The sequence below is a fragment of the Ochotona curzoniae genome, unplaced genomic scaffold (assembly GCF_017591425.1).
Source record: "Ochotona curzoniae isolate NIBS_2020 unplaced genomic scaffold, NIBS_Ocur_1.0 scaffold_3223, whole genome shotgun sequence".
In the NCBI taxonomy this organism is placed as follows: Eukaryota; Metazoa; Chordata; class Mammalia; order Lagomorpha; family Ochotonidae; genus Ochotona; species Ochotona curzoniae.
This window is the reverse complement of record NW_024467108.1, coordinates 2,184,375-2,203,493: the sequence shown is the minus strand read 5'-3', so window position 1 is coordinate 2,203,493 and position 19,119 is coordinate 2,184,375. Positions and strand designations below refer to the sequence as shown.

Here is a 19,119-nt window from a genome sequence, read left to right as displayed (position 1 = left end):
AACCCCAGTGTCTCCATGTGGCACAGCCTGTTCTGGGGAGCTATTCTTATTCTCTTTTGCACCTATTCCTTATGCCCCACCAAAACATTCTAACGTATTTCATGCATATGCTTACTTGTCCATGTAAACTATTTCCTTTTTTTCTATTTTCAGAATTTCTAAAGTAATTTTTAATCTTTAATACTGATTACAAAAGAGAGGAGGTTGCACACTCATGTTGGCCAAAATTAGGATGGAGAAGGTCAGGGTAGGGGAACAGTAAGCTATTTGTACACGTGCATTTTAAATTTGGCAAATATATTACATAACTTTGTGTTTCTTACTTCTTCTACTCAGTGCTATGCCTGAAAGAAGTCATCCATTTTACCTATAATTCTTAGAAGCTGAAACCCATGGGCCCAGTAAATGGCTCAATTAGCTAATCCTCCCCATGCAGGCACCAGCACTGGATCATGACCTGGCTGCTCCACTTCCCATCCAGCTCCCTACTTGAGGCCTCAAAAGGCAGAGGATGGCAAAACCTTCAGGCTTCACATACGGGAGTCCTGGAAAAAGCTCCTGGATCCTGGCTTCAGATCACTTCAGTTCTGGCCATTACAACCACTTGTAATGTGAAATAGGAGATGGAAAATCTTTCTGTCTCTCCTCTATGTAGATCTGCCTTTCCAATAAAAATAATCAAAGCTTTAAAAAAGAGAGTGAGTGGAGGCCCGGCACGGTGGCGCAAATGGTTAAGGTCCTCGCCTTGCACGCCCGGGATCCCATATGGGCGCCGGTTCTATCCCGGCAGCCCCGCTTCCCTTCCAGCTCCCTGCCTGTGGCCCGGGAAAGCAGTCGAGGACGGCCCAAAGCTTTGGGACCCTGCACCCACGTGAGAGACCTGGAAGAGTCTCCAGGCTTCGGATCAGCATAGCATCGGCCGTTGCGCTCACGTAGGGAGTGAATCATCGGACGAAAGATCGTCTTCTCTGTCTCTCCTCTCTGTATATCCGCCTTTCCAATAAAAAAATAATAAAAATAAATCTTAAAAAAATATATATATAAAAAAAAAAAAAAAAAGAGTGAGTGAGCGAGTGCCTGGCGGCGTGGTCAAGTGGCTAGTCCTTACGTGGACGCACCAGGATCCTATATGGGTGCTGGTTCTAATCCCAGCACCTTCACTTCCCATCCAGCTCCCTGCTTGTGGCTTGGGAAAGCAGTTGAGGACAGCACAAAGCCTTGGGACCCTGCACCCACATGTGGGAGACCTGGAAGAAGTTCCTGTCTCCTGGCTCTGGATGGGGGCAGCACCTGCCGTTGCACTCACTTGGGGAGTGAATCATCAGATGGAAGATCTTCCTGGCTCTCCTCCTCTACATATATATATCTGACTTTGCAGTAAAAATAAATAAATCTTAGAGAAAGAGAATCTGATGCCCAAAATGCCTCCAACTGCTCTATTAATTGTTAAGAGGAAAACCTTGGACACACATCTGGATTGTTTCCATGTCTTTGTTATTGTAGACTGTGCTGCTGCAAATATAGGATTAGAGATTCCATTCTCATACGCAGATTTCATTTCTACTGTTTATATTCCTAGGAGCGGGATAACTGGGACATACAGCAGATTTATTTGCAATTCTCCCATATTATTTGCAAGCACTCCCCATACTGATATCCACTGTGGTTGTACTAGTCCACACTCCCACCAGCAGTGAAGGAGGGTGCCTTTGTCCCCACAACCACATCAGCAGGTGGTGTTAGTCGAGTTCTGAATGTAGGCCAGTCTCACTGGAGCACCGGCCATTGCAGACACTTGAGGAGTGAATCATCAGATGGAAGATCTTCCTCTTTCTCCTCCTCCTCTCTGTATATCTGACTTTGCAATAAAAATAAACAAAATCCAGTCCATACTGGGTTGTTGGTTTTTGGTTTTGCTTTTTTGGGTTTTTGTGACTGCATCCCATGTGTTTTGATGTTTTTTATTTCAGCTTTGTTTAATCCTAATACTTTCTTTCCTCTTCTCGAATTTATCGCTGGCTCATGGATTACATGGTGGCATCATTTTTCCCAAGAGACTTTTGTGTTTCCTTTTTGTTACCCATGTGTTGGTTACTCAGTGGCACATTTTTCCATGGTGCTGTAATTTGTTGTTGTGGCTGTTGTTCTAACTCATACCAGTTGTTGACCTTGTTTCATGGCTTCTCATTTATGGAAATGTATAGTGATGGAGTACTGGGGTTTACCATATCCAGATGTGGGGGTATAATGCAGCATGCATCCCTGCTTCCAGATAAAAGATGGATTCCCAATAAAACTGTTGGACATGTGTAGACAATGGGATGCTGAACTGTCTGGCACTGTCTGCACCAGCAATGCTGGAGTACACTTAAGTAAGAGACTGCTAGAATTATTATTCCTTATAAAAAACTACACCATTGTAGCAAAATGGAGAAAATCTGTTGGGGGGGTGGGAATTTGGGGGAAATCCCACTTTATATGAAATAGTATAACATAACTAAAAAATTCAAAATAAAAAAAATGATATATATATACATATATATATAAAGAAACACCTAAATCAACACAGTTGGACCCAGCGCAGTAGCCTGGTGGTTAAAGTCCTCACCTTGCACACACCAGGATCCCATACAGGCACTGGTTCATATTCCTAATGAACCTCCTTCCTGCTTGTGGCCTGGGAGTGCAGTCGAGGACAGCCCAAAGCCTTGGGACCCTGCACCTGAGTAGGAGACCCAGAAGAGCTCCTGGCTCCTGGCTTCAGATCAGTTTAGCTCTAGCCATTGTGGCCGCTCTGGGAGTGAATCAACGGATAGAGGATCTTCCTCTCTGTCTCTCCTCCTCTCTTTATATCTGCCTTTCCAATAAAAATAAATAAATCTTTCTTTAAAAGCCAACACTGTCTCATGTGTCTCCCAAGGACGTGCCACACGATACTTGGAGCAGTCCCACACTGCTGCTCTCAATGCCTGCATCACTCTTCATCACCGTGAAAGAAGTGTAGAGGCTCTTACAGGCTGGTGCCGATACTTGACACCATGCAACTTTCTAACTTTTCCTTTTTTTGGTTAACATTGCTTTATGTTTGTGCAAGTCAGCGTTACAAAGAAGAGGGGTAACGAGTAAGGGGAAAGGGAGAAAAAAACAGAAGGAATAAGGAGACAGGGAGGGAGACAGGGAGAGAGACAGGGAGGGGGAGAGGAAGAGAGAGGGAGAGAGAGAACACGAGAACAAGTGCTCCACCTGCAGGTTCACTCCCCTGATGGCTGCAATAGCCAGGGCTGGGCAAAGCTGAATCCAGGAGTCAGCAGCTTCTTTCAGGCTTCCCACCTGAGTAGCGGGTGCCCCAACTTTTGGGCCATCTTCCCTTGAATTTACCTGAGAAACAAGGAAGAAGCTCCTAGATCCTGGCTTAATGTTCCCAGCTTTTCGGAACATTTAGGGAGTGTACCAACGGATGGACCTTGCGGAGTGACATACTGGTTGGGTCCCTGCTTCGCATGTACCAGGAAATGATATGGGTGCCAGTTTAAGTTCCTGCTAATCCAATTTCCTTCCAGCTCCCTGCCTGTGGCCTGGGAAGGCAGGGGACAGCCCAAAGCCTTGGGACCCTGCGCTGGAGTGAGGGACCTGGAAGAAGTTCCTGGTTCCTGCCTTGGGATTGGTTCAACTCTGGCCACTGAGGCTACTTGGGGAGTGAACCAGCAGCTAGAACATCTTTCTGTCTGTCCTTCTCTCTTAGGTCTGACTTTCCAATGAAAAAATAAATAAATCTTTAAAAAAAAAAAAAAACAAACTCCTCATGTCCCTGACTCCTAGGCCCTGGTAACTATCTGCTGTTTCTGTTAATGTGACCACTTTAGACTCATGTATGTGGAATCACAGAGCATTTTCTTAATTATCATTATCTTTAAGACTCATCCATGCTGTGGCATGCTGTAACATTTCTTTCCTTCAGAAGTTCACCATTTTAATAGCACAAGAAACACTGAATGTACCAATAGAGTTTCAGTGAAACATCTAAAATTACTTATATTTAGCAATGCACTTTTCCCTATTTAATCTGAATTCTCCCTTCCAAACAAGTTCAGCATTATTCAAAATCTTACCATTCCCCTGCTTTTAAAAATAAGGTCTTGGGGGCAAGTGTTGTGGTATAACAGCTTAAGCTGCTGTCTGCGAGCTGCCATTCCAAATGAGCACAAGTTTATACTCCAGCCACAACACTATGCGTCCAGCTTCCTGTCCATGCACCTGAGAAAACTGTGCAGGATGGTCCACGTGCCCAAGACCCTGTAATTACATGGGAGACTCATGAGGCGACTGGCTTCAGACAGGACCAGTCCTGGCTGTGGCCATATGGGGATTAAATCAGCAGATGGAAGACTTCTGTCTCTCCCTTCCTCTCTCTGTAACTCTGCTTTTTAAATAAAAGACACACACACAAAGATGTCAAACCATCTTTCAAAATGCTCTCTCCATATACGAAGCAACATTACCTGAGCACAGACCTAGCAGGTAGCCATAAAGAATGACTGCCTAGGGCCCAGCATGGAGGCCTAGGGGCTAATGCCATCAGCTTGAACACACTGGGCTACAATACGGGTGCCAGTTCTAATCCCAGCAGCCCTGCTTCCCATCAAGCTCCCTGTTTGTGGCCTGGGAAAGCAGTTGAGGACAGCCCAAAGCCTTGGGACCCTGCACCCACATGGGAGACCTGGAAGAAGCTCCTGGCTCCCTGGCTTTAGATTAGTGCAGCACCGTCCATTGTGGTCACTTGGGGAGTGAATCAACAGACAGAATATCTTCTTCCCTGTCTCTCCTCCTCTATATCTAACTTCCCAAAAAATAAATAAATCTTAAAAAAAAAAAAGAAAAATAAAAGAAAAAGAATAACTACCTAAACCGACATCACTGGGTTGGAGTGGTGCTCTGACAATTTCTTTGAGCATCAGACTTTTTTTTCCCTTAACATTTATTTAGGGCCTGGTGCAATAGCTCAGTGGCTAAATCCTCACCCTGAACGCAACTGAATTCCATTGGGCACTAGTTTTAATCCTGGCTGCTCCCTTTCCCATCCAGCTCCTTGCTTGTGGCCTGGGAAAGCAGTAAAGGACAGCCCAAGATTTTGGGATCCTGCACATACAAAGGAGACTCAGAAGAAAATCCTGGCTATCCCTCTCTCTGTAAATCTGCCTTTTCAATAAAAATAAACCTTTTGTAAAACACATTTTTAAAAAGTATTTAATTATTTATTTCAAAGAGTTACAGAGAGAGGGGGACCCACGTTGGGGGGGCGGTGTAGAGGGAAAGGGGAGGTGGAAGGGGGTGAAAAGAGGGAGAGAGTGGTCTTCCATCTGTTGGTTCACTCCCAAAAACGGCTGCCCAAGGTGCTTCATCTAGGTCCCCAAATGGGTTCCGGAGCCCAAGGACTAGGACTATCTTCTGCTGCTTTCCAGGCGCATCAGCAGGAAGGGGAATGAGAAGTGGAACAGCTGGGACTCAAATGGATGTCAGTGCTACAGACAGTGGTTTAACCTTCTATGTCACAGAGCCAGCCCCACAGCCTCAGGGTCTTGAGCCACACGGTGGCAAAAATCATGCTACTAAATACCTGGCATATCATGAAGTACTCAATAAATGCAAACCGGCATCATTAATTATGTTTATGTAATTGTACAGTTGGTAGTACCCCTCTGGAATTCAGAGCAATTAAAAGTGGGGAGTCGGGCCCGGCAGCATGGTCTAGTGGCTAAAGTCCTCACCTTGAACGCACCAGGATCCCATATGGGTACCAGTTCTAATCCTGGCAGCTCCACTTCCCATCCAGCTCCCTACTTGTGGCCTGGGAAAGCAGTAGAGGATGGCCCAAAGCTTTGGGACCCTGCATCCATGTGAGAGACCTGGAAGAAGTTCCTGGTACCTGGCTTCGGATTGGCGCAGTACCAGCCATTGCGGTCACTTGGGGAGTGAATCATTGGACAGAAGATCTTCCTCTCTGTCTCTCCTCCTCTGTGTATATTTTTGTAATAAAAATAAATAAATCTTAAAAAAAAAAAAATGGGGAGTCTAGGACCTGGTGTCTTGCCTCGTGCAACTGCCAGGTTCCCACATGAGTACCGGCTCATATCTTTGGTGGCTCCAATTCCCTTCCAGCTTCCTGCTTATAGCCTGGGAAAGCAGTGGAGGATGGCCCAAAGCCTTGGACCCTGTGCCTCTCCATGGGAGACCCAGAAGAAGTTTCTGGCTCTTGGCTTCAAATTGGCTCAGCCCTGGTCATAGTAGTCAATTGGGGAGTAAACCAGCAACTAGAAGATCTTTATGTCTCTGCTTCTCTATGCATATCTGCCTTTCCAATAAAAATAAATCTTAAAAAAAAAAAAAAAGAAGCATTTGTTGGGCCCAGCATGATAGCCCTTGCTTTGTACCTGCTGGGATCCCACATGGACACTGGTTCTAATCCCGGCTGCCCCACTTCCTATCCAGCTTCCTGTTTGTGGCTGGGGAAAACAGTCAAGGATGGCCCAAAGCCTTGGGATCCTGCATCTGCATGGGAAACCCCAAAGAGGCTCCGGGCTCCTGGCTTCAAATTAGTGCAGCTCTGGCCTTTGTGGCTGCTTGAGGAGTGAATCAATGGAAGAGCTTCCTCTCTGTGTTGACTTTCCAATAAAAATAAAACAAATTTTAACAACAACAAAAGAAACGGCATCATTAGGCACTAGGGATAATGAATCATAAGCGCAGCCAGACACTGTTCACATCAACTAGGGTGGTCAGGACTTAAAACGAAGGAACGGGGCAGTTAGTCTAGCAGTTAGTAAGCCCATGCTTGACATCAAGAACGCCTGCATTTGATTCTCAGCTCTAGCTCCTGATTCTAGCTTCCAACCAATGTTGACTTTCATGGTTTGAATAAGATTTGGTCCTCCAAACCCACATTGACATATGGACTTCTTATGTTAATGTTGAATGAATTCATGTTAATTGATTAAAAGATGGAAACAATTTGATTAATGCACCTGGGAGGTGGGCCTTAATGGGAGATCTTTAGGTCAGCAGAGGACAGGCCTCAGAGGTATCCAGAGTCGGGCAGATAAGCGGATCACACTGCATTCCTCTCTTCTCCCTGACTCCCAATGGGGTCATCGCTCTATGCCTGTTTCACCACTGCCAGCCTCCTGCAGTACTAGATTAATGAGAACCAGAAACCTCCAAACCATGAGCCAGAATACAATTTCCTTTCTCTAGTACTTTAGTTAAAGCCAAGAAAAGCTAACTAATTCATAGATGGTAGAAGCAGCTGTGACAGCTCTACTACCTGGGTCCTCCCAGCCATGTGGGAGTTCCCAGTCTAACCTTACCTCTCACAGACATTTGAGCCCCGAGTCAGTGTGCGCAAGCTCTCCTGCTGTCTGCTTCTTTCTCTCAAATTAATATGTGAAATTGGCAAATACATAGAAAACAGGTCAATGGCTACAGATTCTGATCGAAGGGGAAAATAGAAAACAATTACTTGATAAGCACAAGGTAATGACTGCACAACCCTGAATGTACTAAAGCCAATAGAATCACACACTTTATAATGGTGAATTTTGCTACACAAAATTTATCTCAATAAAAATCAAATCAAATTTTATTCCTTTCTATATAAAATAGGACTTGAGGAAAGGAACATTTATTTACATTTATTTATTTAAACTCAAGAGCAGAGAGGGAAGTAGAGCGAATAGCAGATAGCACCTATCTGCTATTTCACTCCCCAGATGCCTGCAATGGCCAGGCTGATGTTGTGCCAAAACCAAGCAAGAAGTGCAACCCAATCCAGGTCAATCACGTGACTGAGCAATCACCTGGCTGTCTCCCAGGATGCTGAATCAGGAGCTAAACCCAAGGATCAGATCCAAGCCCGCCAAGATGGAATCCAAGGGTTTCCACAGGTGTCCTAACCATTAGGTCAAACGCCCACCCAACAGAGACTATTTTATATCCTTATTTTTGTTCTTAGGAGTAGGAATAGCAGCAGTCACAAACATGAGTTTTAGAGTTTACAAAACACTTCTCCCACATACTCCTAATTTTCTGCACTTATGAGGCGGATATTACCCTCACTTAAAAGAAAAACTTAAGCTCAGAGACACATAAAACCATACGCATACAAAATGGGAGAGTTAATTAATGAAGTCAGGTGGGTCTCACTATTTTAACAGTTCCTCCAAGGAAAAATAGTTGCAATTTATGCTAATTTCAAAAAAGAGTAAGAGATGTGTTGTATACAAACCTCTTGGGCAATTTCTCTTCCACCAAAGTTGGTTACTTTAAAACAATAAAAATATTCATTGTATACAATAAAAGTTCTAACAAGACTAACATACGTCATTATAGTGGAACAGCAGCATAAACCAGGACAGTACATAGTTCCTTTTCATAGTTCTTAAAGAGATAGGTTTAACTTTCTCAGTACAATATATGCCAAGGTGTTGGCATAGCCTCCCCCCATGAAGTCTTGTCCATGTACAGGGTGTGGCAAGAACTAAGGAGACGATTGTGCCTGTTCCTAGCATAAGTGGCCTTATTAAGCTACAGTTACCTCTCCTATTAAGGATTAACTAGTGAATGACACACACCCTCGTGATTTTTTTTACCAGTGGTCTAAGGAACCCTGTTTCCTCAGTGGAGAAAGGAGAGAGGCTGGGATTTTAAATCTTTTCATCAAGCATAGCGGCCAACTGTTTTTCTACACTTGGTTTTTCTTTAGACACTAGTTAAAAAACGAATTCTGGAACTTGAGAATTGAAAACTGAAAATGAAAAATGAAAACTACAGCAGTACACAAATGTGTACCTTTTACCTCAGAGTCGATTTATTAAAAAAGATGTATGTATTTATTTATTTGAAAATCGGAGTTACAGAAAGAGAAACGGAGAGACACGCAGAGACCTTCTATCCATTGGTTTACTTCCAGGTGGCCACAATGACAAGGGCAGGGCCAGCAGCCATGAGTTTCTTCTTGGTCTCCCATGCGGGTGCAGGGACCCAAGCACTTGGATCATCTTCTGCTGCTTTCCTAGGCTACTGGTAAGGAGTGGGACTGGAAAGGGAGCATCATAATGGCACCCATAGGAGATGAGGGCAGTGCAGGTGGCAGCTTTATCCACTATGCTACAACACTAGTCCCCAGAGTGGACTTTTTAAAACTCTTAAGATAAGTAGTTAGCACTGAATAGTATTTCTGGGCCCAGTGAGATGGCTCAGTGGCTAAATCCTCCTGGCTATGCAATTGCTGGGATCCCATGTGGGCACCAGTTTGTGTCCTGGCTGCTCCACTATCCATCCAGCTCTTCCTTGTGGCCTGGGAAGGCAGCAGAGGATGACACATGGGACCTGGCATCCACGTGGGAGACCCAGTAGAAGTTCCTGGTTCCTGGCTTCAGATTGGCTAGGCTCTGGCCACTGCGGCCACTTTGGGAGTGAACCAGCAGAGAATCACTCTGTCTCTCCTTCTCTGCATAAATCTGCCTTTCCAATAAAAATAAATCAATCTTAAAAACAAATAAACAAAACAAGCCAAAGAATGCCATTAGGTTCTTGTTCTGTACCTGAATTCTGAGTTTTCTTACTTTTGGGGGCTCAAATAAGTAACGGCAGTAATTTTACAGAGCAGCCACAATAACCACACACTGAAAACAAGGGCTCGTCTCTAATGATGGGGTCAAGGGTGAGACACTAAATCCACCTTAAGACAGCCCGGCCTACCACATAGTGTCACATGGCCCTCCCTCCACACGCCATGATACAAAGGCACCGAGTTCCCACGTGTGGCACACTCCTATACTTGAGCTAGCTGGAGGGAACACCACTCAGAAGTACCACCAGCTCAAAGTTAACACCAACCTCACTTCCCACTATGCTCCACATGTCCTTTGGTTCCTTTGGTGGAAAACTGTGGCAAGAAATGGCATAGCTGAAAAAGCTGGCCTGGGTTGAAATGCTAACCCTCCTCATTAGTGCGCCATTCAGGGTTTCAATCTCAGGGTTTCAATTTCTTCATTTAACATTACAATTAATTTATGTGCTTTTATTTGTTTCTTTGTTGTTTATTTATCTGTATTGGAAAGTCAGATATACAGAGAGGAGGAAAGACAGAGAGGAAAATCTTCTGTCTAATGATTTACTCCCCAAGTGGCTGCAACGGCTGGAGCTGCACTGAACTGAAGCCAGGAGCCTGGAGCCTCCTCCAGGTCGCCCACGTAAGTGCAGGGTCCCAAGGCTTTGGGCCGTCCTCGACAGCTTTCCCAGGCCACAAGCAGGGAGCTGAATGGGAACAGTGGCCACCGGGATTAGAACTGACACCTATAAGGGATCCTAGTATGTGCAAGGCAAGGACTTTAGCCACTAGGTTACCATGCTAGGTCCCATGTGCTTTTAGAAAAATAAATGACATACTACAGCAATTAGTAACCTAAGAGGCTACAGACCTCTAGGTACCTCTAGCATAACAGGTCTAAAAAAGCAAATACTAAAGGAAACACTTAGGAATTAAGGTTAAAAGTTTTAGCATAAAAACAGCCATGTTTGAATAAAGGGCTCATCACTTGAGCAGATCACTTTAGCCTGTCTCATTTCTTTACCTGTAATTGGAGAAAACAGGACTTCGCTATATTATTGGTTTACAATAAAGGTGAGTCTTTATGTGTAAAGTGTTCTAACATTAAGAACACAATAGATATTAGCTGCGCTACTATATTTTTGTGTATTATATCAGAAAACAACTATAATATGTTTTCTGTGTTTAGGTTTTGCAAAATTTGTTAAACTTGAGAAGTGTTAAAAATCTTAAACGTAATAACTATACAACAATCTAGCACACTCCCGGGCATATCCTAAAGACAGTAGTTGAATCTATGACTTGAATCTTTCAATTTATTGAGGTTGTTTTGTGGCTCAATATATGGTCCAAACCGGAGAATGTTGCATATACACCTGAGAATATGCATTCTGTGGATGCTGGATGGGGTGGTCTGTGTATCTATTAAGTCTAACTGTTCACATGCTGAAGTCCTTTACTGCTTTGTTATTTTTAAAACACAGAGACAGAGAGGTCCCACCTCTTGATTTACTCTCCAAATGCCAGAAAAAGCCATGGCTGGGCCAAAGCTACAGCCATCAACCAGGAACTCAATTCTGGTATCCCACACATGTGGCAGAAATCTCATCACTTAAGCCATCACTGCTATCTCCCAGGCTCGGCACACCAAGCTGGAGTCAGGAGTCACATTTAAGAATCAAAGCTAGCCACTCCAATATAGGACATGGGTGTCTGAACTGCTAGATTAAACATTTCCTCCTCTACTAATGTAATGACTTCCTGTCTGGTTATTCTCACTATCCATTACTAAAAGTGGGATATTGGGAATGGCACTGTGGTATAACCAGTACAGCTGACACCTCTAACTCCAGCATTCTATATGGGTGCCAGTTCATGTCCTGGCTGCTCCACTTCTGTTAATGGCCAGCTACTTGATAATGGCTTGGGAAAAGTAGCCAAAGATGGCCCAAGTGCTTGGGTTCCTGCAGTCAACATGGAAATTTGGGAACAAACTCCTGGCTCTTGGCCTCAGCTTAGCGCAGCCGTCCTGATGGTTGTGCCAATCGGGGGAGTAAATGAGTAGACAGAAGATCTCACTCTCTCCCTGTCTCTCCCTTTCCAGTTCTGCCTTTGAAATAAATATTTAAAAGAAAAGCCCAAAAGTGTGGTATTGAAGTTTCCAGCTATTATAATAAAACTGTCTATTTCTCCCTTTAATTCTGATTTTGCTTCACATATTTTGGGGTTCTGTGCTCAGTACACAAGTTTATATCTGTTACATCTTTTTCCTGTACTGAACTTTTATCAACAATGTTCTTTGTTTCTTATAACTTTTCTGATTTATAAGTCTATTTTATCTGCCATCATCACCCCACCTCTCTTGGTTATCACATGTATGGGATATCTTTATTATATTCATTTTTAAAAAGATTTAGGGAGGGAAGATGAAAGAGACTGAGATTGATCAATTATGCAGCTACCTCCTAAATAGCCGCAACAGCCCAGAGAGAGCCAGGCTAGAGCCAGGAACTCCATCCAGATCTAGCCTGTGGCCAGCAGGGATGCTAATACTTTAGCCACCACCTGCTGCTGGGCTCCGAAAAGTGAGGCCTACATCACAGATATCCTGGGCTTCAGTGTGTCAGCTTAACCCACAGAGCCATAACATCTGCCACTACTATCAATTTTTTTGTGTTTTTATATCAAAGAAGAGTTTTCTATGCACAGCAATGAAAGGATAATGGATCACGGATTTTTAAATACAATTCATAATTTCTTTTAACAGAATTAAACATTTTATATTTCAAGTACTAATAAGAAAAAATGACCTCTACCTCTTACGTATATGTTTTACATACTTTTTTAATTAGTAGAACCTAAATCCTACTTCATGCTGTTTTTTCCCAATCCAGTGATCTTCCCTTCCTCCAAATGAATGATTCCAGTGAGCATCCACTTCATGAGTATGTCCCACAATGTTTCAAAGAGAGGACCTACCTTTTCTGACTGGAAAAGCAGTCTCAGGGCCTAGCCTTGTTATCACCCTCTGAATCACTTGACCCTTAGACATAAATGAAAACATACACTATATGCTATTCACTAGTATATATAAAGTTCACTATTATCTTTCTTGGTCTTGTGATGACTGACAAACCAAAAAAAAAAAAAAAAAGTGAGACAGGAGGTGGCTTACATTATAAGATCGTGGATGCCTCTGTTTCCACTGCACCAGGAGCAGCTGGGCCACCACCAGGGTGGCAATAAGGATGAGTACCATTTCTGCGTGCATGGCTTCGTGGCCGCGGTGCTTGGCATGCATGCGTGCATGCTCGACCCTGAAAGCCAAACAGATGGGGTGTACCAGGTCAGAGATGGTGCAGTGACAGTCCCCAGCTCAGAACACACTCCTGGGCCTCACTGCCATATTGTGTCTTGCCAACTGGTGGCCAACACGTTCTAGGCAATAGCATCTGGGGAGAGAAATGAGACTTCGTGAGCCCCAGCAACCAAGCTCAGCTATTCAGATTACAGGTAATTCTGTTGCCTGCACCCCCTTACATAGAAGTCCCAGTAGAAGCCTGCATCATTGCCCACTTCACAACAATTTTAACTTCTCACCAGGACAATTATAGTAATAACACTGCAGATTCTTAGTGACACATTAAACAAGTGTATGCTGACTGCATTATTAAAATCTTGTTTTATGAGGATCAGCATGGTGGCTTTGCGAGCTAATTCTCTATCTGCAATATCAGTATCCCATTTGTGTGCCAGTTCAAGTCCTGGCTATCCTCATCCAGTTCCCTACTTAAGGAAAGGGAAAGCAATGGAGGATGGATCAAGTCCTTGGGCCCCTACACTCTGGAAAAACAATGGACTCCTCTTCCCCAAAGCCACTCCTTCGAGGATTTATCAAAATACATTAACAAAACACCCCGTTTCAACCACCACTTTCTTGTGCCCTTTCAAGCTAACAATTCTAGATTCTTCAACCACTGTCTGTACAGCACAATGTGAAGACTATTAATCTTGTTTGCCCTCTAGACCCAATCCAGCCAAAGATCCCCCACATGAGGGCTTAGAATCCAGCAAGTGGCCTCAGCAAAACATCGGACAGCAGCTTTTCATGCAACCATTACCTCCCTTAAGACAGAGAGCAAATTACTATAAACCTCTTCCCAGTCATTCAGAGTATTTTGGTAGCTGCAGTACACAATGTATGCACCTGCCACACTTACCTCCATTGCTCCTCTGGGGAAAGGTCTGACATATCAACCTGTAGAAAGATACCACCACAAACAGTTGTTACTGTTCTAGAACTATACCTGCCAAATATACAGTGCTCACATATTCATCAATATCTGCAAGGAATTAAGGAGGTTTTAGGTCTTAGAATGTCTTTCTCAACACATCATTTCATATAGATCTTTCCCATCGCTAAACCCTTACTTGTGCTACATGTCTGTGTTAGAAAATGAGGGCCGGGCCCGGCGCGGTGGCGCAGTGGTTAAGGTCCTCGCCTTGCACGCCCGGGATCCCATATGGGCGCCGGTTCTAATCCCGGCAGCCCCGCTTCCCATCCAGCTCCCTGCCTGTGGCCTGGGAAAGCAGTCGAGGACGGCCCAAAGCTTTGGGACCCTGCACCCGCGTGGGAGACCCGGAAGAGGCTCCTGGCTTCGGATCGGCATAGTATCGGCCCGTTGCGGCTCACTTGGGGAGTGAATCATCGGACGGAAGATCTTCCTCTCTGTCTCTCCTCTCTGTATATCCGCCTTTCCAATAAAAAAATAATAAAAATAAATCTTTAAAAAAAAAAAAGAAAATGAGGGCCGAAGAGTGAAAGAGTTCCAACTACCAAGATACTTATAACAGACAATTTACTTTTTAAAAGAAAGATTTTTTTTAATTTAAAAGGCAGAGTTAAGAGGGATAGCAGGGAGAGACAGAGAAGTATTCCATCTGCTTGGTCACACCCCATCCCTAGATGGATGCATCAGCCAGAGCTGGGTGAGGCCAAAGCCAGGAGCTTTTTCCGGGGCTCTCACATGGAGCCAAGCTTTTCAGTCATCCTCCATTGCTTTCCTAGGCACATTAGCAGCGAGCCAGACCAGAAATGAAGCTGTCAGGACTTGAAGTGGTACCCACATGAGATGCCAGCATTATAAGAAGTGGCTTAACTAGGTACATCACAACGCCAGTCTTAGAAAATTTTTCTATTATATGATAAACAGTTACTCTGAAAAAATAAAGTGGATTTTAATGAAACATGGGTGTCACAGATTACAGGAGGGTGCCTGGAAGAGATGTTAAAATACTGTCCAGTTAAAGCCCTGAGCTACATAAAGGCTCAGCACTTGAAACAGGAATTAAGATGCCCACATCCCATTAGGAGTGCCTACTCCAGGTCCAGCTCCTGCTCTTGTGCAGCCTATGGGGCAGCAAGCGATGGCTCAAGTGCACTCCTGGCCCAGCCCTGGCCCAGCCCTGGCCCAACCCTGGCCCAGCCCTGGCTGTTGAAAGCATCTGTGTAATCAGCCAGTAAACTGAAGACCAACACAACTGATCTTTCTTTCTCTGTGCCTTTCAAATAAAAAAAAAAAATTAAAAGCCTATTAAAAACAAACAAAAAATTACGTTTCAGAGAATGCTCCCAACATAAAGAAATAAAGTTGATAATATACAAATAATTGAGTATGGCTAATACAGTATGAATCAGGATTAGTAGATGAAACAAGATAAAATATTATATTATTTAATGCTGATTACAAATGGCCTGTGGTAACAAGCAGGACAAACCAGGGTAACTGAGTTTCAGTCCCTGCTCTGCTGTTAACTAAAAGTATAGCCTTCCAACCTCAAAGTTCTGCTTCTAGTTAAAAGTTTTAACTTTTTGGAGAAGTGTTTTTCAACCTTGGCACTACCGACACTCTGGCGTGGTTAATTCTTTGATTTAGCATGGACTGCGAATAATATACTCCCAGTTGCAACAACCAAGATTGCCTACAGAGACTGTTAATTATATGTCCCCTGGGGAATAAAGATTATCTACTTGAAAAACCACTGCTCTAGAATAATAGTAAAGTCTGAGCTCAGGGCTCAACTCTTCTTCCTGTGACACAAAGAAGCATTCCAAATCTCAGTACATACGTCATTTGATAACTTTCCCAGAATGAATTGAGCTGAAATTGTTCCCTGATCTAAGAGGATAGAAAGCCACAAACACACTCAAACCAATCCTTTGAGCAGGGGTAAGGAACACAGAGCACCATTTGGTCTGGTCTTGCCAAAAAATTCAATAACTCTACAGGCTGATTAAAAATTTTTTATTTCATAGATGCAATTTTTTAAACTTCATTTTATAATACAGTTTCATAGGCTCTGGGATTCCCCCAAACCCTCCCCCCATATTGAATTCCTCCATATTGTTACAGTAATATAGTTCATAAAAAATTTCTTTTTAATTTAGTTTTATTTGAAAGGTAGAATTACAGAAAGAGAAGGAGAGACACAGGGAGAAGTCTTCCATGTACTGGCTCATTCCCCATAAGGCCTCCATGGCCAGAGCTGGGATGGTCTGAACCTAAGAGTCAGGAACTTCTTCTGGGTCTCCCATTTGGGTGCAGGGGTCCAAGCACCTGGACCATCTGCTGCTGCTTTTCCATGAGCACCCCTACCCAAACATAAAATCTTGAACTGTTCACTGCCACACTGCCTGGGTTCAGTTTTAACCCCTGCTTTCTCTCGACCTATTACCATGGCCTCCAACAAAAGTATTCCACCTGACTCTAATCTTGACAGAATAGGCTTAGCACATATAAGCAGCCACAGAGATCTTTAGCACATATCTGCCTGTATCATGATCTTTTTACTCTGACAAACATTTCTTCCTATTGCCTATGGGCTAAAGTCCAAGCTCCTTAGTACAACACACAAGGTACTTCCTAATCTGCTTAAACAGCTTCTTTATCTCACCCCTCTCCACCCTAATGGGTTATGCTCCAATCACACTGACCCAACTAGCAATTGAACATGCCTTTCTTTCCCATGTGCTAGCACTTTTGGGCTATTGCTGTGTTCTTTCCTCATCTTCACTAACTCACTTCTATTAGTCCTTTAATTTGTAGCTCAAATATCGCCTCTTTATAAAGCACTCTACATTTATTCCTATATCTGCTCAAATCATTAAGTTACTAAATAACAGGATGCTAACCTCCAGACTGAGGATACAGCAATCTTTCACTCTCAAGGAGCTTAAAGTCTGTTACATCTCCTCTCAGGTGGAGTAATGAAGCCAAGGATTTTTTTTTTCTTTTTTAAGATTTATCTATTTTTGGGCCTGGAGCAATGGCGAGAGCTGAGCCAACCCAAAGCTAGGAGCCAGGAGCTTCTTCCAGGTCTCCCACGTGGGTGCAGGGTCCCAAGGATTTGGGCCATCCTCTACTGCTTTCCCAGGCCACAATAGGTGTCGTTGTCCAGCAGCAATGGACTTGGTGCACAGAGCCGATAATAGCACACGTGGACTCTGACTGATGGTCGAAAGCCGAAGTTTACTAACAGCATCAGACTTTTAAAGGCAGGCTGTCACGTAGGCCTCCAGGGAGGAGGGGCTTGAGACAACTCAACAGCAAGGTACAGCTCCCCAAAACACAGCTAGTTCCTCTAGCAGGTTCTTTATCTAGACCTGTGAACCAGGATGTATCCTGCTCATTCATCTCCTTATCAATTGGTTCCTTCAGGAAGATTCAATTTCCTATTGTCTCCCACAATAGTGAAGATTCTGAATGTCCTTCTAAAAATAAATAAATAATGAAAAATAAAAACAAAACAAATAAAAAAATGAATGTACTTCTTCTACAAACAGGGAGCTGGATGGGAATGCTTTATTGATGTTATTCTTTTAATCGAGGTTATTTTAGCACATTAAAACTTTTTAATGTTTTAAGATTTATTTTATTTTTATTGGAACGTCATATATACAGAAAGGAAGATCTTCTGTGCAATGATTCCCTCCAGAAGTGACCACAATGGCCAGAGCTGAGCCGATCCATAGCCAGGAGCCAGGAGCTCTTTCTGGTCTCCCATGCAGGTGCAGGGTTCCAAGGCTTTGAGCCATCCTCGACTGCTTTCCCAGGCCACAATAGGGAGCTAGATGGAAAGTGGGGTTGCCGGGATTAGAACCAGTGCCCATATGGGATCCCAACAGATGCAAAGCGAGGACTTTAGGTACTAAGATACCACGCTGGGCTCTAGACTGTTCATTCAAATGAACTCATACATGTGGTATGGTGACTGTCTTCTTTCACTTAACACATTTTTCAAGGTTCATCCATGTTAAATCATGTCAGCAGTCTATTTTTCTTACTAAATAATATATTGTTACATAAATATTTCATTTGTCTACTCACCAGTTGGCTCTTTTATTATTATGAATACTGCTGCTGCAAACATCTGTATGTAGTCTTTTGTGGACATTTTAATTTCTCTTGAGTATACACTTAGGAAACTACTAAGTCATATAACTATGTTTAATCTTCTTAGGAACTCTTCCATACTGGCTTCCTTATTTTACAGTTCTATCAGGGTATGAAGGTTTTGATCTCTCCTTGTGCTTGCCAACATCTGTCATCCTCTCCATCTTTTTAAATATAGCACCCTAGGGGGAATGAAGCAATCATTGTGGTCTTGATTTCATTTATCTGATGTCTAACGATGTTGAATATCATCCCATGTACTACTTTAGGGGGTTTTCTTTGTAAGTTTATTCAACTTTATCCGTTTTTTAAATTGGTCTGTTTGACCTTTTATTGTTGACATGTAAGCTCTTTATACATTTTGCATATAAATTCTTTATCAACATATGACTTTTCTCCCATGGACCCATCCTAATAAATATAAAAGATTATTTAAATATTTTCCATTTTTGTATTTTAAAAGGCTAGCACGGGGCCCAGCGTGATAGTCTAATGGTTAAAGTCCTCGCCTTGCCTGTGCCAAGATCCCATATCGCCGCTGGTTCTAATTCTGGCGGCCCTGCTTCCCATCCAGCTCCCTGCTTGTGGCCTGCGAAAGCAGTTGAGGACGGCCCAATGCCTTGGGACCTCGCACCTGCATGGGAGACCAGGAAGAGCTCCTGGCTTCTGGCTTTGAATCGGCTCAGCACTGGCCCTTGTGGTCACTTGGGGAGTGAATCATTTGACAGAAGTTCTTCCTCTCTCTCTCTCCTCCTCTCTGTATATCCGCATTTCCAAAAAAAAAGAAAAAAAAAAGACTAGCACATATTATGGCACACTCATATGCGCAGTAAATGAATAGTAAATGTGCAGTCAGATGAACACTGAATAGTGCTAAGAGTTTTGCTTTTCTAGTTTTACGTCACTGCAGTAAGAAATACCTAGAAATCTGGAAAAGCATTATTTTTGCTGTGTCTGCAAGGTTGTTTCCAAACAAGGCTAGCATGTGAGTCTGAGTGAACTAGATGAGAGGACCCAGCCTCAACACAGGCAGGCATCACCAAACCATTGAGGAGCAGAGAG

The 19,119-nt window shown here is 43.4% G+C and overlaps 1 protein-coding gene across 2 annotated transcripts in view; it reads right to left on the bottom strand.

The window, feature by feature from the left end:
- The window catches only part of RNF121 (ring finger protein 121), a 70,184-nt gene that overhangs the window by 34,094 nt on the left and 16,971 nt on the right, over nt 1–19,119 (bottom strand). Inside the window, exons 2-3 of one of the 2 annotated variants that reach the window (XM_040964254.1) lie at nt 13,825–13,862; nt 12,780–12,921 (exon numbers count right to left, since the gene is read on the bottom strand). In XM_040964254.1, the coding sequence (XP_040820188.1) occupies nt 12,780–12,921; nt 13,825–13,862 (180 nt within the window). Of the gene's footprint in view, nt 1–12,779; nt 12,922–13,824; nt 13,863–19,119 lie in introns of those variants that run through there. The other variant, XM_040964255.1, reaches the window with a different exon arrangement.